The 23,869-nt window shown below is 43.9% G+C and overlaps 2 protein-coding genes across 2 annotated transcripts in view; one reads left to right on the forward strand and one right to left on the reverse strand.

Annotated features, from left to right (window-relative positions):
* LOC101940459 (guanylyl cyclase C-like) overlaps positions 1–21,202 on the reverse strand; it is a 60,804-nt gene extending 39,602 nt beyond the window's left edge. The window contains exons 1-7 of the mRNA XM_065562476.1: positions 20,845–21,202; positions 18,728–18,840; positions 18,064–18,131; positions 14,355–14,570; positions 11,281–11,402; positions 9,958–10,054; positions 2,508–2,625 (exon numbers count right to left, since the gene is read on the reverse strand). Of these exons, the coding sequence (XP_065418548.1) occupies positions 2,508–2,625; positions 9,958–10,054; positions 11,281–11,402; positions 14,355–14,570; positions 18,064–18,131; positions 18,728–18,840; positions 20,845–21,055 (945 nt within the window). The 5' untranslated portion in view covers positions 21,056–21,202. The remainder of the gene's footprint in view (positions 1–2,507; positions 2,626–9,957; positions 10,055–11,280; positions 11,403–14,354; positions 14,571–18,063; positions 18,132–18,727; positions 18,841–20,844) is intronic.
* Positions 1–23,869, forward strand: part of IFT56 (intraflagellar transport 56) — a 178,142-nt gene that overhangs the window by 61,110 nt on the left and 93,163 nt on the right. The window lies entirely within an intron of this gene.

Here is a 23,869-nt window from a genome sequence, read left to right on the forward strand (position 1 = left end):
GGGGATCAGGCTTGGAAAAATAGGATGCTGCAAGGTGGGATTGAGGTGTATAAGCAGAGTGAGGTGGTGGAGCTATAGGTCTGTAGTAAGAGGTACTGCAGGTCAAGTTATAAGGTGCAGTGGCAGAACTGGGGAGGCCCAAGGACTGGAATAGCAAGAGGTTCTGTGGGTCAAAAGCATTTTCCAGTAGACACCTCCTGACAACTATTGATTTCTGAATTTTCCATGCCTTGGGTTTAGTTCACTAGTCTATAATACTTGATGGCGCCTCAAAGGTTTCTAGAAGCCTGCAGGGGAGACTTGGTGATATTAAAGGTACATAAGGCACTGGTCCTGCCTGACTTTTTTCTGATGCGACCCAGGTAGCAGAAAGTTGACCCAGAAAAGAAATGCAGCAGCACAACCTCCAAACAACCCTGGATCTGCTGTGACAGTGTAGATGACAGGCTCCAAAAGGGCAGAGCAAGGGCACCCATAAAAAATCACTGAATTACTTTTCATCAGAGTTTATTCTGTTGTTCTGCACCAGAGAGCAGTAGCGATACCATTGCACTTATCCCCAGGGGCACAGAGCAAGGCAACTAAGTCCTGTACCTGTATTGCTCAGCTAGAAACCTGTTACAAGAGGCTCTCCCACCTCCAAATCTCCCACCTATTCTCCTTTGGGAGCAAGGTGCGTCATCTCTGTCTTCCCACAACCCCCCCAAATCACAACTGCAGACCCTTCCTTTTTCCCTGGGCTTCCTCTGTAGTGTAGCAGAGTTTCTGTCTCTCAGCCCTTGTTTTCCCCACAGTCTGTGTCTCTGAAACCTGGCCACTGCTCCTTTTCCCCCCACAGCCCCACCACATCTATAAATCCGGCCTGAATTATGTAGTATAGCTACTCTAGAAAGCATCTCATAGACTTTACAGTCACCCCAAAACTTGAGGTACAGTCCATATTTTCTACTCCTGAGGGTATTCTGTGCCAAAAAATTAAAAATTCTGTACACGCTATATTAAAATTCTGCAAATTGTGCTTGTCAAATAAATGTGGAGGCTCCAGCATGGCATTGGGGAGCACAGGCCACTGGCTGCACAGAAGTGGGAGATCACTGTGCAGCTCCCCCCGCAGACACGGACTCAGCAGTGAGGCTGCACCCAACCCTGATACAGCGCAAGGACCAGGCCTGCCCCTCCATGCCAGGTGTGCCAGGTGTGGGCAGGCAGGCTCAGCAAGGCAGGATGCAAGTGTGGAGGGCTTAGCATGGGGGGATCCAGGTATGGGTTAAGAGGGTTCTGTGTGGGGAATCTGGGTGCGGGTTGCTCAGTGGGGGAGCTGTGTGCAGGCAGGATCTGGATGCACAGGGGCTTGTTGGGGGGTTCTGGGTGCAACAGTAATGGGACTGTACTGGGTGAAGCGGGTTGGTGCTCAGCAGGGAGGGTCTGAGTGTGTGGACACGGGATAGAGCTCAGCACAGGGGTCTGGGTGTGGGGGCTCAGTGGGGGGGTCCAGATGCTGGGGGAGTGGGGTTCAGTTGGTTTGGGATCCAGGTGCAGCTGGTTGGGGCTCAGTAGGGTGGGGATCTGGGTGTGGGTGGTCTTCGGGGTGGTCCAGGTGCAGGGGGAGTGGGGCTTGTCGTGGGGGTTCTGGGTGCAGGCGTAGGGTGAGGCTCAGAGGGAGGGTCTGGGTATGAGAGGGGTCTGGATGCACAGGAGTTGGACGGATGGGGGAGCAGCTCCCTGTACAGTAATCCCTCCCCCTGCAGCTGAGGAACGATGGGTGCAGGAAGTGCTGGGGGGGGGGTTGCAGAGCTTCCTACAGCCGGGGGAGATCTGGGGGTGGGTCTGACCCGGCCCCAGATGCCGTGTAGGAGAAGAGGAAGTCCCATCCTCCCCAGCTCAGCCGGGACTAGCAGCTGAGCCTGGTGCAGGGTATGAGCCACCAGCCATGTCTTCTCCAATCCTGCCCCCAACCCACAGTGATCTACCACTCTGCTGGCTGCCCTGGGCACCTGAAACATACTGCTGGGGAGGGTTGCATGACAACTTTTGTGGCTTCCCTTTGCTTCCCCGTCAGAAAGTGATTTTTCTGTGCGGAAACAAAGAAATCTGTGGGGGACATAAATTCTGTACATGCGCCGTGGCACAGAATTCCCCCAGGAGTAAAAATTTTCACAGCTCTCTCCCAAGTCCCATAAACTAGACACTTGCAGGCCAATTAAAAGCTTTGAACTTAGTTTGGGCCTCATAGTGTAGCACAACCATCTTGAATCTTTGCTTTGTGATGCTGTAACCCTACATCATGATGTCAGTTTACAGCAGGAGAATGAGATGTCATCCGGCATTGTCACACTGTCATAACATGAAGAGCTAAACATTGCTATACCACGCTGCTGTTTTACAATGTGATTAATTTGTTTTGTGGGATGAGTACAGTCAGTAGCAGCCTTTTTTTTTTTTGGAACACTCTTGTGTGAACACAGGTGAGGTGGATGAAATGATTAGATATGAAATAGTGTGGTTACCAGGTGTTCTTCTGTGGAATTTGTGGAATTCGGTGTGTAACTGGGTGGTGGCAGCGTCAAGACAAGGACATTCCGCATATAGCTGTCTGATTTGGTGTTGTTCTGAAAGTACATGTTACTGCAAAGAAAAACACAAGTGCTTCAGGGACAATGATAGCAGGAGCAGGGGAGGTCTCCAGCTCTGCATACCTAGAGAGACCTTCCACCTCTCCCCAAAAGGAACTGTTGATTAACAGGTTCACATGGTAGTTCTCAAACTTTTTGACATTGTACATCACTTTTCACTGTGGTAGATACATCCCCTTCCATTGTTCACACTATCCCTGTGGCAGCTATAGTGTTTAGCTACACAAAATGGTAATATTGGGACAGATCTGAAGAGACCAGATAGAAATAAACACATATGCCTAAATAGATTCTATTGCCCTGCTTTGTTTCTGTGCTGTTTATTTTCTCTCCCTGCTTGAAGCACTTTACACGCAGAGAGACTGGTCAATTTGTTTTTGACCTCTGATGCATTTACAAGCCCTCTAATTTTGGGGTCCTTTACAAACTTGATCACAGCAGAATTTACATGACAGAAACACTTGGCCAAGAAAGATATGAAACAGCTATGCAGGGTGCAGAGAAGGGCTGGCTTGTTTTTCCTTAGTTTAGTGAGCTAAAAGAGTTTGTGGAAACCATCAAAGTTTGGTGATGAGCTAGCACTAGCAGGATGGGCCACTACCTGAAGATGGCTGCTACTTCGCTTCATGACAGAAGCAGCTCCGCAGACCATCTGGAAGTGCTCCACAAACCACAGTCTGAGAACCACTTGCTGAAAGCATCACTGAGAGGAGATTGACTATATCAATGGGAAGGGGCAGTATTATATAATTGTATTTGATAGAGTTGGATTGCTAAAAGCTCCTTTTGTGAATCTCATCCCATAACCCACATTTGATTGCTCATTCTTGTCTTTTTAACTTTCAGTATGAATTTAGTGCCAGAGTAAGAGCTTTGGAGACCAAAGTCCTCTCTTTAGCCCAAGCACAGGAGGCAGCAGCAGGTAGGACTATAACAGGGTTTAAAAGAGAACTAGACAAATTCATGGAGGTTAAGTCCATTCATGGCTATTAGCCAGGATGGGTAAGGAATGGTGTCCCTAGCCTCTGTTTGTCAGAGGGTGGAGATGGATGGCAGGAGAGAGATCACTTGATCATTATGTGTTAGGTTCACTCCTTTTAGGGCACCTGACATTGGCCACTGTTGCTCAGGAAAGCTGGCTATATTTTAAAGAATCCTTATTGAGGTTGCAGGAAAAAACCATCCCAATGTATAGAAAGAATAGTAAATATGGCAGGCAACCAGCTTGTCTTAACAGTGAAATCCTTGCTGACCTTAAACGCAAAAAAGAAGCTTACAAGAAGTGGAAGATTGGACAAATGACCAGGGAGGAGTATAAAAATATTGCTCAGGCATGCAGGAGTGAAATCAGGAAGTCAAATCACACTTGGAGTTGCAGCTAGCAAGAGACGTTAAGAGTAACAAGAAGGGTTTCTTCAGGTATGTTAGCAACAAGAAGAAAGTCAAGGAAAGTGTGGGCCCCTTACTGAATGAGGGAGGCAACCTAGTAACAGAGGATGTGGAAAAAGCTAATGTACTCAATGCTTTTTTTGCCTCTGTCTTCACGAACAAGGTCAGCTCCCAGACTGCTGCACTGGGCAGCACAGTATTGGGAGAAGGTGACCAGCCCTCTGTGGAGAAAGAAGTGGTTCGGGACTATTTAGAAAAACTGGACGAGCACAAGTCCATGGGGCCGGATGCGCTGCATCCGAGGGTGCTAAAGGAGCTGGCGGATGTGATTGCAGAGCCATTGGCTATTATCTTTGAAAACTCATGGCAATCAGGGGAGGTCCCGGATGACTGGAAAAAGGCTAATGTAGTGCCCATCTTTAAAAAAGGGAAGGAGGAGGATCTGGGGAACTACAGGCCAGTCAGCCTCACCTCAGTCCCTGGAAAAATCATGGAACAGGTCCTCAAGGAATCAATTCTGAAGCACTTAGAGGAGAGGAATGTGATCAGGAACAGTCAGCATGAATTCACCAAGGGGAAGTCGTGCCTGACTAACCTAATTGCCTTCTATGAGGAGATAACTGGGTCTGTGGATGAGGAAAAAGCAGGGGATGTGTTATTCCTTTACTTTAGCAAAGCTTTTGATACGGTCTCCCACAGTATTCTTGCCAGCAAGTTAAAGAAGTATGGGCTGGATGAATGAACTATAAGGTGGACAGAAAGCTGGCTAGATCGTCGGGCTCAACGTGTAGTGATCAGCGGCTCCATGTCTAGTTGGCAGCCGGTTTCAAGTGGAGTGCCCCAGGGGTCGGTCCTGGGGTCGGTTTTGTTCAATATCTTCATTAATGATCTGGAGGATGGCGTGGACTGCACTCTCAGCAAGTTTGCAGATGACACTAAACTGGGAAGAGTGGTAGATACGCTGGAGGGTAGGAACAGGATACAGAGGGACCTAGACAAATTAGAGGATTGGGCCAAAAGAAACCTGATGAGGTTCAACAAGGACAAGTGCAGAGTCCTGCACTTAGGACGGAAGAATCCCATGCACTGCTACAGACTAGGGACCGAGTGCCTAGGCAGCAGTTCTGCAGAAAAGGACCTAAGGGTTACAGTGGACGAGAAGCTGGATATGAGTCAACGGTGTGCCCTTGTTGCCAAGAAGGCTAACGGCATTCTGGGCTGTATAAGTAGGGGCATTGCCAGCAGATCGAGGGACGTGATCGTTCCCCTCTATTCGACATTGGTGAGGCCTCATCTGGAGTACTGTGTCCAGTTTTGGGCCCCACACTACAAGAAGGATGTGGAAAAATTGGAAAGAGTCCAGCTGAGGGCAACAAAAATGATTAGGGGGCTGGAGCACATGACTTATGAGGAGAAGCTGAGGGAACTGGGATTGTTTAGTCTGCAGAAGAGAAGAATGAGGGGGGATTTGATGGCTGCTTTCAACTACCTTAAAGGGGGTTCCAAAGAGGATGGATCTAGACTGTTCTCAGTGGTACCTGATGACAAAACAAGGAGTAATGGTCTCAAGTTGCAGTTGGGGAGGTTTAGGTTGGATATTAGGAAAAACTTTTTCACTAGGAGGGTGGTGAAGCACTGGAATGGGTTACCTAGGGAGGTGGTGGAATCTCCTTCCTTAGAGGTTTTTAAGGTCAGGCTTGACAAAGCCCTGGCTGGGATGATTTAGTTGGGAATTGGTCCTGCTTTGAGCAGGGGGTTGGACTAGATGACCTCCTGAGGTCCCTTCCAACCCTGATATTCTATGATTCTATGACAGGATACTGGGCTGGATGGACCTTTGGTCTGACCCAATATGGCCATTTTTATGTTCTTATATTCCCAACCCCCATATACACTGCCCCTGCCCTTAATAATATCCCCAGACATTCACGCTGCACCTTTCACCCTGAAGGGATCTCAAAGTGCTTTACAGTCAGGCTTGGACTGACCAATAGGGAAAATTCCCTGGAGCCCACAGGATTTAGTAGCTCTGCAAGAGCCCTCCTAGCAATGGCTGACTTAGTTCTACAGATCAACATCATCTATGCTTGAGTCCTGGCTGGCAGAGGGCTCTTGGCCCAACAGAATTTAAATCCACAGAACTATCTGGGGAACTCCACCACTGGAGAAATTTGGGGCCTGACCCAGTTACCCTCTGCTGCTTGTTTGGATTTAGCATATTTCTGTGTTGGTATATAAGAAGGCCTGATCTGAGACATCCCATAAACTACAGGGTTATGCTAAAATCAAACAGAAGCAGCAGCCAATGGTAGGAGGGCACCACGGCATTGAGGCAGCTGGCCCTGTCAGAAGACCACATGCTGCAGCAACTGCAGTGGTGGCTCCAATCCTCCTATTCAAGGGACAAAAAATCTCATCCCCCCCATCCCGGGTGGAGTGCAGATTTAGTCTGTGCTATCACTGCACAGACCACCCTATCTGTAAATATGTATATGCACGGTGGTGATGCGGGGCCACGTATAAATGAATTTATCTTCAAAACACCTCTATAGAAGTTGTCTATATGGCATCGGCAAAGCGCATTAGAAGGGTGTGATTTGTAAAATGCTTTAACTGCCCAATGTAGACCTTGCTGGCATGAACTAAAAGATACTCAGATCGTGTTAACATAATCCTTTTAGCTTGTTCCAGAAGGGTCTATGCATGGCAGTAGGAGCACAGTTCATTGAAGCGCTTTATCAATCACATCCCTCTAACGTGCTTTGCCAGTGCCATGTAGACCAACCCTTAGTGATGTGCCCAAGGTCTGTGGCAGAGTCAGGAATGAAGCCCAAGTGTCCGCGTCCAAGGAGCGTGCCTTAACCAGGAGCACATCTTCCTCCCCAGTCTGCTCTTTACATCTATATAAACACAACACCTCTGAAATATAGGTAGCTGGGCAGGGGAGAGAGGCAACCAGTTTCAGACACCACTCTGCACGCTAGTGAAGGCAGGGAAATTGTGGCCAAGGACACAAGGGCATCCCCCTGATCTTATGGAAAGTTTCATAGGATCCTTGATGTCAACACAATGTTTACAGGACTCCATGTTTTAAAGGTGTAATCTGAAAAACACACACACCAAGTGAACTGCAGGTTACTTCATGTATTTCCTTTGGAGGAGGAAAGATTGAGTTGAGCTGTTGGAACTTTAACCTGTGATTCCAAGAGGTGTTTGAACCTAGATCTTAGATTACTAAACTATTCCTTTAGTGCCTCAATCCTGACCCAGAGAGGCCAGCTCTAGGATTGAGAGGCATTCAGACTCGATGGTCCTGGGGATTCTTGGCCTCTTTGAGGCTACCACTACTGGAACCAGTTAGTATGGTGAAAACACCTATTGTCTTAGTGATATTGAACTGAGATAACCAGTCCATTTCACATAGAACTGTAACCAGTGAAAGGCTCCATATCCCATTCGTAATCTGAGGTTTCCAGTTTCTTTGCCTGCTAGCCATGGCATGGACCTGATTGGAACTGGTGACTTATAGTCACAGGATATTTAGAGTACCATGAATAGTACCCTGTTCTGTAATATTTTCAATAGCTCTTACATCATTCTAACATCCATAATAAAAATTTGTCCTATACATACAATCAAAGAGATGGTCAATATACTACTGCTACCTGATTTCCTTCAGCTTTATATATTTATGTCCTAGCTTAGTATGTTTCAAAGAGGGATATAATCCTAGGGCAACCCTGAAAGGCCATTTCTCTCAATGCCATCAACACTTATTGACAACAACTCCCTTTCCTGTTATTGCAGATATGTGTTTGAGTAAAAACTTCTAGGCCTCCAGCTGCTGTTCCATCCTGTAATGAAGTCAGAATCTTGCATTTGTGAAATCCTATTGAGATCACTGCTGTGGAGGTCATTGCAATAATCACTTGGTAATAGCCTCTCTCTCTCACTTTTATATATGTCTGACAAACTGGAAGATCAGAATAGCAAGAAAACAATCCAGGGGCTAGAGGAAATTGTAAATGTAGGGAAATTTTTAAAAAATCCCATGTGTCATTTGGCCAAATTATGCAACTAAGTAGAACTGGGTAGGAAACAGTTTTCCTGTCCTGCGAGAAATTTCATGATTTTGAAAAGCTTCCCATGCTACAGTGGGAGGAAACTGAGACCTTTGAAAATTTTTCTGTGAAAAATCAGAATTACTAACTATAGAATAACCAATGGCCTAGTGATTATGGCACTCACCTAAGATGGAGGAGACATGAGAGACCTAGGTTCAAGTCACTGCTCTGCCTAATTCAGAGCAGAGACTTGAACTGTGATCATCTACATCCCAGCTGAGTGCATTAGCTGCCAGGCTATTCTAAGGTGGATCTCTCATTTTGAAGCTGTTCCACTTCGTGTAAGTTAAATATTCATTGGCTCAGAAAGAAAGACTGACTCTATAGCCCCATGGTTAGGGCACTCACCAGGGATGAGGTAGACCTGTGTTCAGGTCTCTGCTCTGAATTAGGCAGAGCAGGCCTGAGAACCTAGATGTCTTATAGCTCCTGCATCCTAAGAGAGTGCCATAACCAGCAGGCTATTCCAGGGTCTCTTGCTCTTTTATTTTGAGTCGAAATTTCAACTTGGAGCTGAGAAAAATTTTAATCAAAACTGCCCTTTTGACAGGATTTGACAAATCAACATTTTTGGATGAAAAACTTTGTCAAAAATTCCTGACCAGCTCTACAACTAAGGGAGATATGAGAAATGTCTACAATTACATTAAGGGCATAAACACCAAGGGCCAGACCTTCACAGGTATTTAGGTGCCTAGTGGGATTTTCAAAAGAAGGTTAGGTCCCTAACTTCCATTGATTTGAATGAATTAGGTGCCTAACTCACTCGGTGGGCAGTGATTGATCCAGCAGGGGTCAATTTATCGCGTCTAGCCTAGATGCGATAAATCGATCGCCGAGCGCTCTCCTGTCGACACCGGAGCAAGGAGCAAGAGGTGTAGGCGGAGTCAACGGCAGAGCGTCAGCAGTCGACTCACCACAGTGAAGACACCATGATGAGTAGATCTAAGTACATTGAATTTGTAGCTGAAGTTGCGTAACTTAGATCGACACCTCCCCCCCCACGCCCCCCCCTCCCCCCGTAGACCAGGCCTTAGATGTTTTTGAAAATCCCACCAGGTGCCTCTCTGCCTCTTTAGGTGCCTCTATACCTTTGAAAATTCTAGCCTTCTGGCCAGATTTTCAAAGGAGCCTAAGGTAGTTAGATGCCCAAATCCTAACTGAGTACCTAACTACCTTAGGCTCCTTTGAAGATCCCATCTTAAAGAAGGAGAGAAATCATGTAAGGTGATCTGAAGAGGCTGTAATTGGGAATACTAAGATGAAATCGAGCAAGTGAATATTTAGGCTGAATATCAGGGAATACATCCTAGTAGGGAGATCCATTTGGCTATGGAATAGTCAGTGGAAGTGGTGGAAGCCACACTACTTATGTCATTTAAAATTGGACAAGACAAAGCCCTGGAAAATATCTTTTAGGGTGCATTCCTGCATTTGCTGGTGGGGTAGTAGGGAGGAAGATAGAAAGGACACTAGGTTCTAACTTTGATTTCTGTTATTCTATAATTTCATCCTGCAGTGAGGTCATGACTCTATGATTATGACATCACAGTCCAAAATTTAGATGCCTTTGAAAAAATCTAACATAGATTGGATAAGTGATGTGGAGGATGCGTCCTGGTTCAAACACCAAAAAGCTTTGATAATTGGCTAAAAGGGGGCCAAGAAGACTATGAAAAGGAGGTGACTGGGAAATGTTTCATGGTAAAATGTCTCCTCAGCATGAGAGTTCCTCTTGCACTATTTCCATTAGCTCCATCCTGCAGGAAATGGGAGTGGGAGCAGAAGGAAAACCAGTGGTGATACTTTACTTGTGAAGATCCACCAGGATGATGACTATGTCCTCATCTACTTTCTCTTCCCCTAGGATTGTCTTGACCTCATCTGGGGAGCCACACATGATGATCACTACAGACCAGGCAAAGACAGATGGAGAGAAGGTGAGAAGCATACAAATAAGGAGAGGAGGACAAATAGAGTTTTACATACTGTTCTTAGACCATAAAATCTAGAATATCAGGGCTACAGCAAGTCAGGGCTGAGAGGCATTGCCAGAAATAGGAGAACAGATAGTTGTGCGTCAGGACAGAACTACACTGTCAGTGGGAGGAGAAAGCTTGCTCAGCACCTGCCCACATTATGCCTGACTCCAGCCATTATCAGCACCTTCCTTTCATGAGCATTAAAATCGCACATAGATGGAGTGCAGCATAAACTACTATCAGTAACATGGTATAGAACAGGGATCAGCAGCCTTTCAGAAGTGGTGTGCCGAGTCTTCATTTATTCACTTTAATTTAAGGTTTCACGTGCCAGTAATACATTTTAACGTTTTTAGAAGGTCTCTTTCTATGTCTATAATATATAACTAAACTATTGTTGTATGTAAAGTAAATAAGGTTTTTAAAATATTTAAGAAACTTCATTTAAAATTAAATTAAAATGCAGATTCCCCCGGTTCGGTGGCCAGGACTCGGGCAGTGTGAGTGCCACTGAAAATCAGCTCGCGTGCCACCTTTGGCACGTGTGCCATCAGTTGCCTTCCCCTGGTATAGAAGGTTCTAAGGCAAAGAGCATTAGAAGAAGAAACCATTAATCTGTCACTGGCTTCCTTATTCTCATGCTCCCCCTCCCCAATGATGTCAGGGGTTAGCATTATCATAAGCACTTGTTAATAGAGCTGAGGTATCACCACCATGGCCAAGGTTTCCAGTAGGGATTGGTCATTCCCCCATGTTTGAAATGAGCCCCCTTCTTGCACAAAAGGGGCGTGTGTGAGAGAGAAGCAGACACAGAGAGAGAAGCTGGGCATTCTTGTGACACAGGAATCCAAACTATGACCGAGGACTGCTGGGTTATGAATGCTCCACTGGACAGTGTCATGTCTTCAGAAGATAATCTACCCCAAGAGGCCTCTACAAGCAGAATATGCCCATATGCTTTATCAGGACAGTGGGAGAATTGAGTTCTGTGCCATCTTCCCATATTCACAAAAATAGAAGATGAAAAAGAGTATCTGTGCTCTTTCTGCCATAAATTGAAAGATTTCCCCCAGAACATAACCCAGGCAGTAGTGCATAGATAAAGATCAACAGCATGCATGCAAGGGAGAGGGAACTCTCATCTCCCCTTACCATTGCTTTTCCGGCTCTGATCCTTCACAATTTTCTTTAATTGTTCTGGTGTCCTTAAAACCTCTTTGAACTTCACCTCTGAAGAGAAATATGAGACTCCAGCTTCCAGTGCATTGAGGTACCTGATCCAGAGTAGGAAGTGTGGGTTATAGATCAGCAGAAAATATTGCTAATGCCTTACATTTATATAGCACCTTCCCTCATTAATAATCCTAAAATGTCTGATAGACTGTTTACAGCACATCAGGATCACTTCACCTACTACAGAAATTTAGCCACTTCTGGGCTGGAATGCAGCAGCCATTCTGCATCAATAAAGTTAAACAACAGAATTTGGGAGGGAAAGCAGTACAGAGAATGTGAGCATAAAAAGGAAAACTTTTAACCTGACCAACAACCACTTAAATCTGGTATTATAAAGGATTGGGGAATCCTAGAAGATACAAATTAAAGTTCAAAGGAGCAAATGTGGTTTTCCAAGGGACTGCTTAAAGACCTGATGTTTTAAAAAAAAGTGATTAAAAAAATATAGGAGGCAAGAAAATAAGAGTGCAAAGTCAAGTAAGACTCACTGGAAAGAGATAAGGAGAGGAAAAAAGCAGAATGAGTAAATGCTAGGTAAAAGCACTAATGGGACATTTCTATCTGAAAATTTTGTATCTCCTATAGTTACGAAAGAGACTTTGTGTCACTATGTCTGAAAAATTAGTGGAGGGAGAACAAATAATTTTCTCTATTTTTCCTCCCCTGGTTTGCTTAGTTTGTGATCTAACAGCACTTGGGGCACCATCCTTTGAGGTGCTGAACACCTTTTTCTCCCATTGTCTTCAGTAAGAAAAGAGGGTGCTCTGCACCTCACCAGGATCATGCCCTTAGTGAGTAAGGCTCCAATCTTGCACACATTCAGGTGTCTTAACAAATTTACACACATGAATAGTCCCGTTGAAGATACTCATGCCTCTAAATATTTGTGGGGTGGAAATAATCAGGCCATATTATTTAATAAGTGCTTTATCAGAAATTGGATTTTTTTAAAGAAAATAGTGAATTTAAAACACTTCAAGTTAACCACAACACTTTACACAAAATAAGTCCTGCCTGAATATAACAATAAAAGAAAAAAGTTTGAACAATTAGGAAGTAAGGAAGACCATGAAAAGTAGTACTGATAAAGGAAATACAAGAAAATACTTGGAAAATATGAAAATACACAAATCAGCAGCTCTGAATGGTAGGAAACCTAAGGTATTAAAGGAATCTAGCTAAAGAATGTATGGTACCATGGACATTTATTTTTGGAAAGTTATGGAGAACTGGGGATATAGCGGAAGATTAGAGAAAAAACACTATTTTTCAAAACATGAAAGAAAAATGATCCTGGCAATTACCATCCTTGTAGGTCAAGTTTCTATCCTTAATAAAAGGACAAATACTAAGAGAAAATGCTCATTAAACACCTATGAGATAATGGAACTGGGATTGTATTTTAGTTCCCAATTCAATAGAGCACTTAAATACATGCTTAAGTCACACTGAAGTCAATAGGGTTTAACCTGATGCATAAAATTCAGCAGGTACTTATGTGTTTTCCTGACAGAGGGCAATAAAGAATAAATCTTTCCACACAAACTTGATTGCTTTCTTAGTTTAATTTCCAAATCACTGAAAGAGTGGAGTGTACTAAATGTAATATTTGGATGCTAATAAAGCAATTGTCTCAATCTTACTTGAAAAATTAATTCAAACTGGGATAGGAACACACTCAAACTGACAATTGGCTGATTGATGGACATAAACAAAGGGTAATGATAAATAGCAATATATTGTGTGGGTAAAGTGTCTATTGGACTATCACAGAGATTGATATTAAGTCTGTACTAACATCTTCATTAATGGAAGAAAGAGTAAAATATACTAATACAACTCCAATATGATATGAAATTAGGAGGAATTGTACCTACCAGTGAGGACAATGAAAAAACCACCAAGGGACTTAGAAAGATTAAAGTCTGGGCAAAAAGTAACTAAATAAGATTGATTCAACTTGGGAAAAGGCAATGTACTGTAACTAAAGGAAAAAAATCAGTATCATTGATTGAAATTCAAGGGTAATGAAGAAGACTCTAAAAAACTGAACAAGGCCTAAGGGTGATAGCAGACAGCAGATTAGATATGATTTTACAATGCTATGACAGAAAGATCAGCCCCTGCAGTTGCAGATACTGAAGTATCATGTCACAGAGCAGAAAAATAATAATATCCCTCTATGGCCATGGTCTGGTGAGACCATACCTAGGCTATTGCTTTCATTTTAGGTCATTTCATTCAGAGAAGAACATTGATCAGAGTTCGAAAGGCATTCAGTGTAACAAAAATAACCAGTGACTGGAGGGACTAAGGTGAGAAAGAATTAAAAGCGCTAACTCAGGCCCTGAACTTGCAGACTTTTATGCACAGCAGTAGTACTAAATGGGACCTCTCACGTGTTAAGCCAGATGCATAACCATTTACATCAGGGATTTAAACAGTCTACAAATGTTTGAATGGTGTAAACCCAAGGGCTTGATTTTTTCCTCCATTTCACAACCCCAGATACACCCTTTCCCCCTAGCAAGATGCAAGTAACAACCGGACTGATTTGTATCCTGTGTGGGGACAATCAGGCATCAAGGAGGAAGTAGAGGAATTACTTAGGATGATACAGAAGGTCATTACTAGGAGTGATGGGGTGAAATTGAAATAGGGAAAATTTAATTTAGATGCTAACAAAAACTTTGGCAGTGAAATCTATTAGACTGTGAAATATTCTCCCAATGGACGTGATGAAAATCTGTAACTTGGGAACATTTGCAAGCAGACTGGACATAGCACTGGTAAATGTAGTGTAGAGAATATTGGTGTTCTGGAAAGGAGAGGGATTGGATGGTCTAATTGGTCTTTTCCAATTCTCAGTTCTATGAGAGCAATAAAGAGAGTTAGAGAGAGAAATCTAAGGACAGCCTAAAGAAAACATGCCAGAGGTGAGTCTGAGTTTTCTTGGACTGTAGCTGGGAGAGACTTGGGAATGCTCTTACCAGAAGCAGTCTTCTGTGATGTTATTTATCTTATAGAGGTAGGTGGATTCCCAGGAGCTGGTTTTGAATGGCAATTTGGACTCTTTCCAGAAATCAACTAAGAAGTAGATCAGTTTCCTGGCTGGAGTCAGGATTCGAGTTAGGTTGTCTTTGTAGTCACATGACAGCCCAAAGCTCCCTGCAGAGATCAGAGGGAGGCCCAATATTGTGTCAACGCTAAGGGGGAAGAGGAGAGGGGGAAAAAAACAATATGATTGTTACATGATAGCTTATCTTCCACCTGGGGAGCCTTCCTGAAAACACTACAGGCAGCCTCCAAGTGATGGCTGCTATGACTCTACAAGGACATGTAATGAGACCACATGTCTCCTGACTCCATCTTGGGATGTCAGTATTTTTCCACAGACCACTCTGGGAACCGAGCTTTGGGAACAATGGGTTCCCACCATATGCAAAAGCTATATAAGGCAGGGAGTGACATCATCTGGTGTTCTTCTCTGCCCACCCAAGAAGACTCCTGGAAACACCTGAGGAACAAAGACTGGACTGGAGGAAGTGCTGGACCTGGGCTAAAGGGATTTCTAGCCTGTGAATGAAACATTTGGGGATTCTGAGCTGTAAAGCAAGTGCAGCTTGCCCCTTAAGAATCTGCAGCCTGCTTGTATCATCTCTTAGGATGAGAATCTGCTATTCATATCAAATCTATCTAGTATATCAAACTTAGTTTGGATTTTTTGCTTGATAGGTAATCTGCTTTGATCTGTTTGCTATCACTTAAAATCTATCTTTGGTAGTTAATAAAAAGCAGGGGTAGGGATAGCTCAGTGGTTTGAGCTTTGGCCTGCTAAACCCAGGGTTGTGAGTTCAATCCTTGAGTGGGCCACTTAGAGATGCAGCAAAATCAGTACTTGATCCTGCTAGTAAAGGCAGGGGGCTGGACTCAATGACCTTTCAGGGTCCCTTCCAGTTCATAAGAGAGGTTGTTTTTGCTTTATCTAACCAGTGAGTTGGAGTGAAGTGTATGGCAATCATAGCTCAGGGCAAAGGCTGTTGCATATTCCTCTCCACATTGAGGGACGGGGTGAATTTTATGAGCTTACACTGTACAGTTCCCTGTGCAGTGCAAGACAGTATAGTTTGGGGTTTATACTCCAGAGGGGATGCGTGCCTGAGGAGCTGGGAGTTGCCTTTGCTGTAGCCTTCCAATGCAGGGGCTGGTCAGAGAGCCTGCATGTAACTGCAGCTGGGTGTGTCCCTACCTGTATATATGCTGGTGAAAGTGCAGGCTGGAGGGCTTTGCAGCTTGACACAGCAGTACAGGGTGAGAGGGAGCCCAGGCTGGTGGGTCAGGGGGCCAAGTAGCACCCCAGTTCTGGGTGGCACCCTGGGGGGAAACCATCACAGTTGCTGTGATGCCATCTTCTGCTTCTAGGAGTGGGTCTGAAACCTATCAACTTATTTTAAACAGTTCATGGAACAGCTATCAGATGGTGATGATTGTCATTTTCTTGAGGCCAGAGGGGAGCTAGAAACAAAAAGCTACCTGTCTGTTAACCAATCCCTTGTGTAATCTTTCTCTCAACCTCTAGGTGTGATATAAGAACCTCCAGAACCAGTTATCACATTTCATCTTATGTAGAAGGATGAAATTATTGTACAGTGCCAGCCTCTGCACTAAGGCAATCTAAAATAGCTTAGTGAAGTCTTGTTATTTCCATCAAGCCAGTTTTGGATGAACTGTGGGCTGACATCCTTTGCCAGGTGAATGATGTCAGATGAATCACAGGCCACCAATAGCCACTCTTCTTAAATGGGTTTTAGCATTTCACGGAGCAGGGCTGGAGGAGAGATTCTCAGAGCAATTGACAAATCTTACTTCTACAACCAGACTTCTTAGTGTATTTTGGGTAAGGGGAAATAGCAGTGGTTATAGAGACAAACATGGCAAACCTCCACCTGGGGTGAATTTATGAAAACACCACTATTTTTTCTCCATAGAGAGGTTGTAATGGGTGAAGGTATTTTCTGCAATGTTGCACTGTTATCACATTACACTAGAAAAATTCTGCAGTTCTTTTGGGACCATCTTTTACACTTCATAGGAAATATTGTACTGAAAAATATGGCAATTAGAATTATCTGGCACTGGTATGACAGAACTATTGTCTAACTTTATCTCCAGGTAAAGTCCATTATTATTATGAAGCGATGTAGCTTATGTTTGACGCAGTAGAAAAGGGGGAGCGAGTGGAGGGATGTACAGTGCTCGGGAGGACAACTGATGCAATGAGCCAGGAAGATGATTTAATTGTTAAAATGGAAATTTACCAGGCTGGTTTAGAGTACTGCCAGGTAAAGTACCTGCTTTTGGTTCCCAAATCTGTTCATTTTACCCTGGGTTGCCTAATGGTTAGTGCTCTTCATTGCCATGCAGAAGCTTCAATTCCTCATAAACCTTCTGAATTAACTGGGGGGATTGAGGCAGAGAAGACTTGGGAATTATTGTAAACAACTCGGTGAAGCTGTTTGATTAAGGTACAGCAGGAGTCCAAAAAAGCAATGCTAGGATGCTTAAGGAATGGAATGGAGTGTAATACAGAAAATATTATAATACTGCTATATGCAAAGCAGCTAATATTGTATAATATAAATCAATCATACACCCTCACAAGGAATGATATGTTCAGTTCTTGTCATCCCACCTCAGAAAGGATATAGAAGAAACAGAATGGGGTCAGAGGTGGGCAGTCAGAATGAGTAGGGACATGGAAAAACTCTTGTATGAGGGAGACTGAAAAGTCTGGGATGCTTTACCTTAGAGAGGAGGCAAATACAAGGGAGAATGATTAAAAACATACAAAACAGTGAGTGGAAAAGAGAAGGTGGATTTCTATTCACGCTGACTCATATTAAAAGAGCAAAGAAACATTCAATGCAGTCAAAAGAAGGTAAATTCAAAACTGATTAAAGAAAATATTTTTTCACACAACTCACAAATAGCCTATAGAACGCCTTGCAACACGATGTCGTTGAGGCCTAGAGAGTAGCAGGATTCAAAAAAAGGTCAGACCATAATTTTATGGATAACAATATCTGCACTTATATATACACACAAAATTTTACTCTTGTGTTGTTCATGTATATAACTAAATATATTTTTAAAAACAAGAATTTGGAAGGCATATAATCACTCATATTTCAGGGAATGAGCAACCTTCTAAATATTGGGGGTTAGGAGGAAACCGTCTCTTAGTGCACATTATCCCAGCACTGTCTTCTGCAAGGTTTCTTGCACCTTCCTCTGAAGCATCTACTATAGTCCACAGCTAGTGACAAGATACTTGTCTGTATGCACCACTTGTCTGAGCCAGTATGGAGATTCCTATGTTCAAGATAATTTCTGTCTCCTGCTGCAAGTGTTAAAGAGGTAGCCCGCTGAGACCTTGAGTGATCGGACTACTTTTTGTCAATCATTATCACTCCTCTCCTGAGTCCTACCTGGTAAAGCAGTTGCATGAATAAGCTCTTTAGGGGGCATTTTGTCCTTGCCAGAGGTAGTGGCCAGGTATAAGTACTCTGTAGGACCCTGATTATGAAGCACAGTATGCCCCTCACACAAGTTCATTGTCTCTGCTAGTCTGAATAGGAAACAATTTTGTTGAGTATTTTACTTCCTTGGAACACAGTAATGTTTTTTTCTGATACTTACGAGACCATCTGGTACGTGGCATAAGTACAAGTGGGTCCCAGGACAACGCAGCCAAGTGTGCCACTATTCTGTAAGAGATAAAAGAGCATTTGCAACGGAGAGTGCAAAGTGAGGGAAGGGGCTACAGATATGGGAAATGCAGAATGTGGAGCAAGGCACAGGCAAGGGGGATTGGGAGGGGACTGTGAAATGTGAGAAGACACAACACCAAGATAAACTGCCACTGAGCAAGTGCAGAGTGTAGAGAGAAGGGGCTGTGGAATGAGGGAACAGATAAGAGGATGAATCTGGAGCAAGAGAAGAAGGGAGGTGACAGAACGATGCATGGCAGTGTGTGGTCTGCACAGAGGTGTATGACAAAGCTGTGTGGGAGCTCAAGTCTGGAACAGCAGGGAGACTACATGTCAGAATTAAAATGCATCGTTAGAGCTGTGTTGGAATTGCAGGTGAGGAGCAAAGTGGCTCAAGAAAGGCTAGCTATACAGATGTATGGGGCAGACAGTAGGAATTAGGGGGTGCTATAAATTGGAAATGAGGTGAACTGAGTGTCTGTGTAGGAAGCTTGTACTTTGCACCAGTACACACTATACCTGCCTCTAGCCAACACTCAACAAACTTCCATAAACAGAAAAGAAGGATTCCTGTAGAAATACCTAGTACTCACATAAAGTTGCTTGACGACCTCCACACCCTCACAGGTGGTAGTGTGACAACCCTGTGAGACATACAGTGAAGTGTTGAAGCCATGGTAGGTGGCGTTGATTGTCACATTTTTTCCTATAGAAGGAGAAATGGGAAATAGCATTACAAGACACATCTACTCACTGATGCACTGAGGGTCCCTCTCTGTTCATTCATGAGACAGAGCAGTGCAGTCTCATACTAACAGGGCCAGATTAAGAACATTCTGGGTCCTGGAGACAGAATATCCTGAGCCAAGCTATACTCTCTGCCCTCGGGGGCCTCCCTTTGGTGTTTTTAATTGTTTGGAAGGGTTGGAGGGTCTCAGTTTCAAAAACCTCTGTGCAGCCCACACTTACCCTGCAGCAGTGGCTCCTGTCCTATGGGGCTGGGGCTGGCTCCCTACTCTGGGCATTGTGACCTGTCATTTGGTGTCACAACACTGCTCAGGTTTGTCCCAGCTGGGCCAAATTTGAGTGTCACTGCAAGTGAGTGCAGATCGCAACATTACTTACTGCAATTCCATGGGTTTGGGGATGGTGTAGTCTTCTGAGGGACCTGGGCTATGGCCCTGTTAGCCCATCCATTAATATGGGCCTGCATACTAAGATGCCTCCTTTCCCAAAATTCACTGGGAAGCAATTCCCCCTACCCTCCATTCCCCTGAATAAGATTGCAGAGTTAGCTCCACTATAGAGGGCTGACATCCTTCGCTGAAGCGTCAGGTATTGGGCATGATCAGAGACAGAATATCAGATGATTTTTAAAGCTACAGGAAAAAAATCAGAAGGCATCAAATTCAAATGAAACAAAAAGACAAAACATTAAAAATTGAGAGGAAAAGGAGATAGTTTTCTTGGAACTTGCTGTAACAGGACATTATGGAGGGAAATAGTTTAATACAGAGGTTCTCAAACTGCTCCGTGGACCACCAGTGGTCCATGAGCTCCATTCAGATGGTCTGTGGATAGTTCCCTGTAAGGTGCACGCCTGAGTGGCTGCACACGAGAGAATGACGGGCCACCCACCTAATTAGTGGAGCTGCACAATCATGGCTCCAATAATTAGGTTCCTGGACTCTGGAGAAGATGCACATGTAAGGTGAGGTGGTGACCTTGGGGGGAATACAGGGTAGATGGGAGGGGGCAGTGGGGTAAGAAGGTGGGTGGGGGGAATTTGAGATGTTCAGGGTTGCAGCAGCCAGAGAAAGAGGCGATCTTCCCCAGCTCCAGGGCTGCAGCTGCTGGGGAGATGCAGCCCTCCTTCCCAGCCCCAGCTCTGTGGCTGCTGCGGTGGGGGAAAGAGGGAGAGACCACCTTCCTTCCCAGCCCCAGCTCGGGGGCTGCCATGGCAGGGGAGAGAGGGCACATCCATTGCATTAGAAAAGTAAAACTACTGATATGAAAATATGAGTTGTGTGCTTTTATTTGTAGAACAAAAAAATTTAATTATTTTTTTATATAGCGCTTTTATCCAAAGTGCTTTAAAATAGTTCGCTAACAGTACAAACAACATTTGGAAAGATCGTTAAGTGGCTTGTCGAGACCCTCAGCAATTTTCAAGTGGTCCGTGGAAAAAAAAAGTTTGAGAACCATTGATTTAGTGATATTGAAAAGAGGGGTTAGATATGAAAATGAGTAAGACTAGCATCTGTAGTGATGCTACCTAAATTAAAAGTTATAAGGGCTGCTGATCCCCACACTTCAGGGAATAATCTGAGCAGCAGCTGGGGTCAGGATGAAATTTCTGATCTGTTCTGCTAGAGGAGGAGCCAGGATACTGGACTCAATGGACCCTTGATCTGGTCTGTTCTGGTTCAGCAGTTCCTATGTTCTCAATCCCAACTGAACATCTTCAGAAATTAACTCAGGGAAGGGTTTGCATCAATTTGCACACAAACATCCCTGGTTCAATCTTTGCACTGTGGCTCCGCTGCTTGGAAAGAAGGGGATAGTTATTGTCTAATCTACATGGTGACTGGACAGCCCAAGAACAGCTCTGAGGCGCAGTTTGTAGAAGCACTGACTGAGGGGGGCCGGGGCTCACAGTCTGACCCAAAAACTCTAAAGGGGAAAAGAACACACAGCTTCACACCCTTACCTGCCTTCTGCAGCTGCTCTTCTACAATACGTAGTCCCAGCTGCACAGCTGGTTTTATTTTATCGAAGGTCCATGGAAGGTCTGAGTGATTCAGCTGCATCACATTGATTACATAATTGTCCTTGGCACACTTGCCCTCACCAACCTGCCACAGCAGCTGGAGACAGAGGAGCAATGGCCAGAGGTCCGGACCCAGCATTCGTTGCCTCATTACTCCTCTCAGTTTAGACCCATAGCCCAATGCTCACACATACACGCGCACTACATTGTTGTTGTTCCTGGATAGGCTGAAACAAAGATTCATGTTGTATATCCACCGATCAGCTATACCGTATCTCTTTCACCCCTTCACTCTCTCTCCTTTTCTGCCTCCACCTCCACCCCACGCCCATCTACCCTAACTGGCACATCTGCTTGTGAAGAATTAAAAGCAACAGAACTCAGGAAAGCAGAGAGGCCAAAGGTTGCTTTGTGTGTTTGCTCATGGAAAGGTTGAGGCTATAAAAGAGAGATATTACTGGCACCTTGTCTGATAAGGATAACTTTGCATCACAGTGAACTGATGGGTAGAGAAGAGAAAGAAGGAGGGGCCAACTGGGTTGTAAAAGGAGGCCATTTAAAATGGATATAAAGTAAAAGATCCATTAAAGCCCCAGAGGAACACAGATGGTTGCTTTGTGTTTGTTTTGCCCTGCCACGTCACCCCTTTTGGCTGTGCCCCTAAGTTTGGGGGTTATTAGATCACTCTATATAATTTTCATGTCTTTAAGATACCATTTTCATTCCTTTAGTTTTTCCCATCAAAATGATTTTTAGTGCTGGCAAAAAATGTCTGACTGAAAACCTCCAGGATCAGCACAGAATCAATCTTTTAGGAATCCCCCAATATCACCCTGGGCAATGTGCCCCAACTCTGCTATAGAGAAACACCTCTAGGGAATGCAGTTTTCAGAGTCTATTGAGGCCTTGGCCTGTCTCCTGAGACTACCAATGAGGGGGCCAATTATGTTAATTGTTTTTGTGATGTGGCTGCTAAGAGTCATTCAGGGATCTAATTCCTGCAGGTCACAGATTTGACATGTGGGACCAATGCCAAACCTCAAATCATTCAGAGCTAACAAGGTAGTATTCTTGAGTAGATCCTCTCAAGAACACATCCCGAGAATGTTCTCAAATCAGTGAGTAAGAAAAGGTAAAAAAATCTACCGTCCCCTGGCTATTCTGACAAGAGAGAAAAGGAAATAGAAAGGTAGAGGGAGCCAACAGCTCTTAAGGCAGATAAATATTGAATCCATATTTTACTGAATGTGATGGATCTTGCATTTTGGGACTAATGGACATCCACAGCAGCTACTAACTGTCCACCAGAACCTGGACTGAAGCCCCACTGAAGACTAAATAAACTTTTAGAACTTTCCAGAGATTATTTAAAAACAAAACAAGGAAATTAAACACCATCTGTGCAAATACAGTGTTTCTCGCACAGACCAACTGAATTGAAACCAGAGTTTTTTTGGTTTATCTCATTATAAAAGCCTGTATTTAAAAGAGCACTATATATTTTATACCTGTTTACAAAGTCCATGTAATATTTTATATGAACCTACCCCGATGCCAAATAAATGCTTCACTGTTCTTTATCTTTGGAGGGAGGGGGAGATAACTCAATGTCAGCAGCCAGGTTTATGAGCAAACCACATTACTCTATCCAGCACTTATAAGTGAGTCTAGAATTGCAAACCAGCACATTCAACCCTGTGCTTATAAACAGTAGTGTAGGAACTCTAAAATAACAAGCTGGTATAGAAGTATGAGCACAGGAGTGGATGGATGGACCATCAGATTGGGAATGGAAGATGGAGCCTTTCATGTTTAGTTCATTGGCTCATCTCTGGATGTTCTGGGGTAATTACTCATTGAGAGCCTGAGCTTTCTCCCACTTAAGTCAATGGGAGACTTGTCAATGGGAGCAGGCTTTGGGCCTAAATGCTCTTCTTAGTCTGCCTACTGGAAGCAGTCAGCAAATATTAGTAAAGTTACTGGAATTAAGTATGTTACATTTGCATGTCATGATAACTATGAGAATAGTGTAATGTACTGGGATATATCTACTATTTATTGGATTTAACTGCAGCTTAAAACTGTCCTCTAAAAACCCAATGCAACAATAACTAAAGTATCAAAACAGCAGCACATTTCTCCCCTCTTTGCCGCATAACTGAATCCCCAGGCAGCACTCATATTATAAAGCAATAAGCTCCCACCCCTCATGGCCTCACCAAGCAAAAACAGAAATCCTGGTTTTTTATATCTGTTGCTGTCCTCTTCTCACGGAATATGTCATCTGCTCATGTCAAGTGTCTATCAGTTTGATTGCATTGTCCTCAAGTGGCTTGAGGCCTTGAAAGCAGGTACAAGCCGTAGTACTACTAATGGCTAATGGAGATCTTCCTTTAGATCACTTAGTAGATACCTATGTTATGAGTACTATTCCCTGATGCTTTAGACCATATTCTGCCTTCAGATATACATGAACAACTCACATTCAAAAAAATGGACGCTAACTTTGTTTAGGGGGGAAACTCGGTCCCTTGCCAACAAGTATAATATCTGGGTATGTGTTATGTGAACACAGACTTTTGTAAATATCCAAAACACTGAGAAAGAGAGAGTGAGTTTCCTGAATTTCAGTGTTATATGTGAAATCTTGGCTCCATTGAAATTCATAGGAGTTTTACACTGACTTTAGTGGAGCCAGGATTTCGTCCCGACTCAAGGACACTGCTTGTTTGCCCAGCTTGCTGTTGTACTGGATAATAAACGACTGGATTTTGTTCAATCTAGTTTAAACAGATAATACTGCTTTAACTACCTGTTCCAAAACTACTCTGAGTGCATCTCTCTTATTCTTCTGGAACATTCATAGACACATAGAATAACAGAAATCAGAGCAGAATACCTACTGAGTCATTCTGTCAGCTCCCTCAGCCCATCAAGAGTGGTCCCTGTAATATCTTCTCCAGTG

The sequence above is a fragment of the Chrysemys picta genome, chromosome 1, assembly GCF_011386835.1.
Source record: "Chrysemys picta bellii isolate R12L10 chromosome 1, ASM1138683v2, whole genome shotgun sequence".
NCBI classification, from domain to species: Eukaryota; Metazoa; Chordata; order Testudines; family Emydidae; genus Chrysemys; species Chrysemys picta.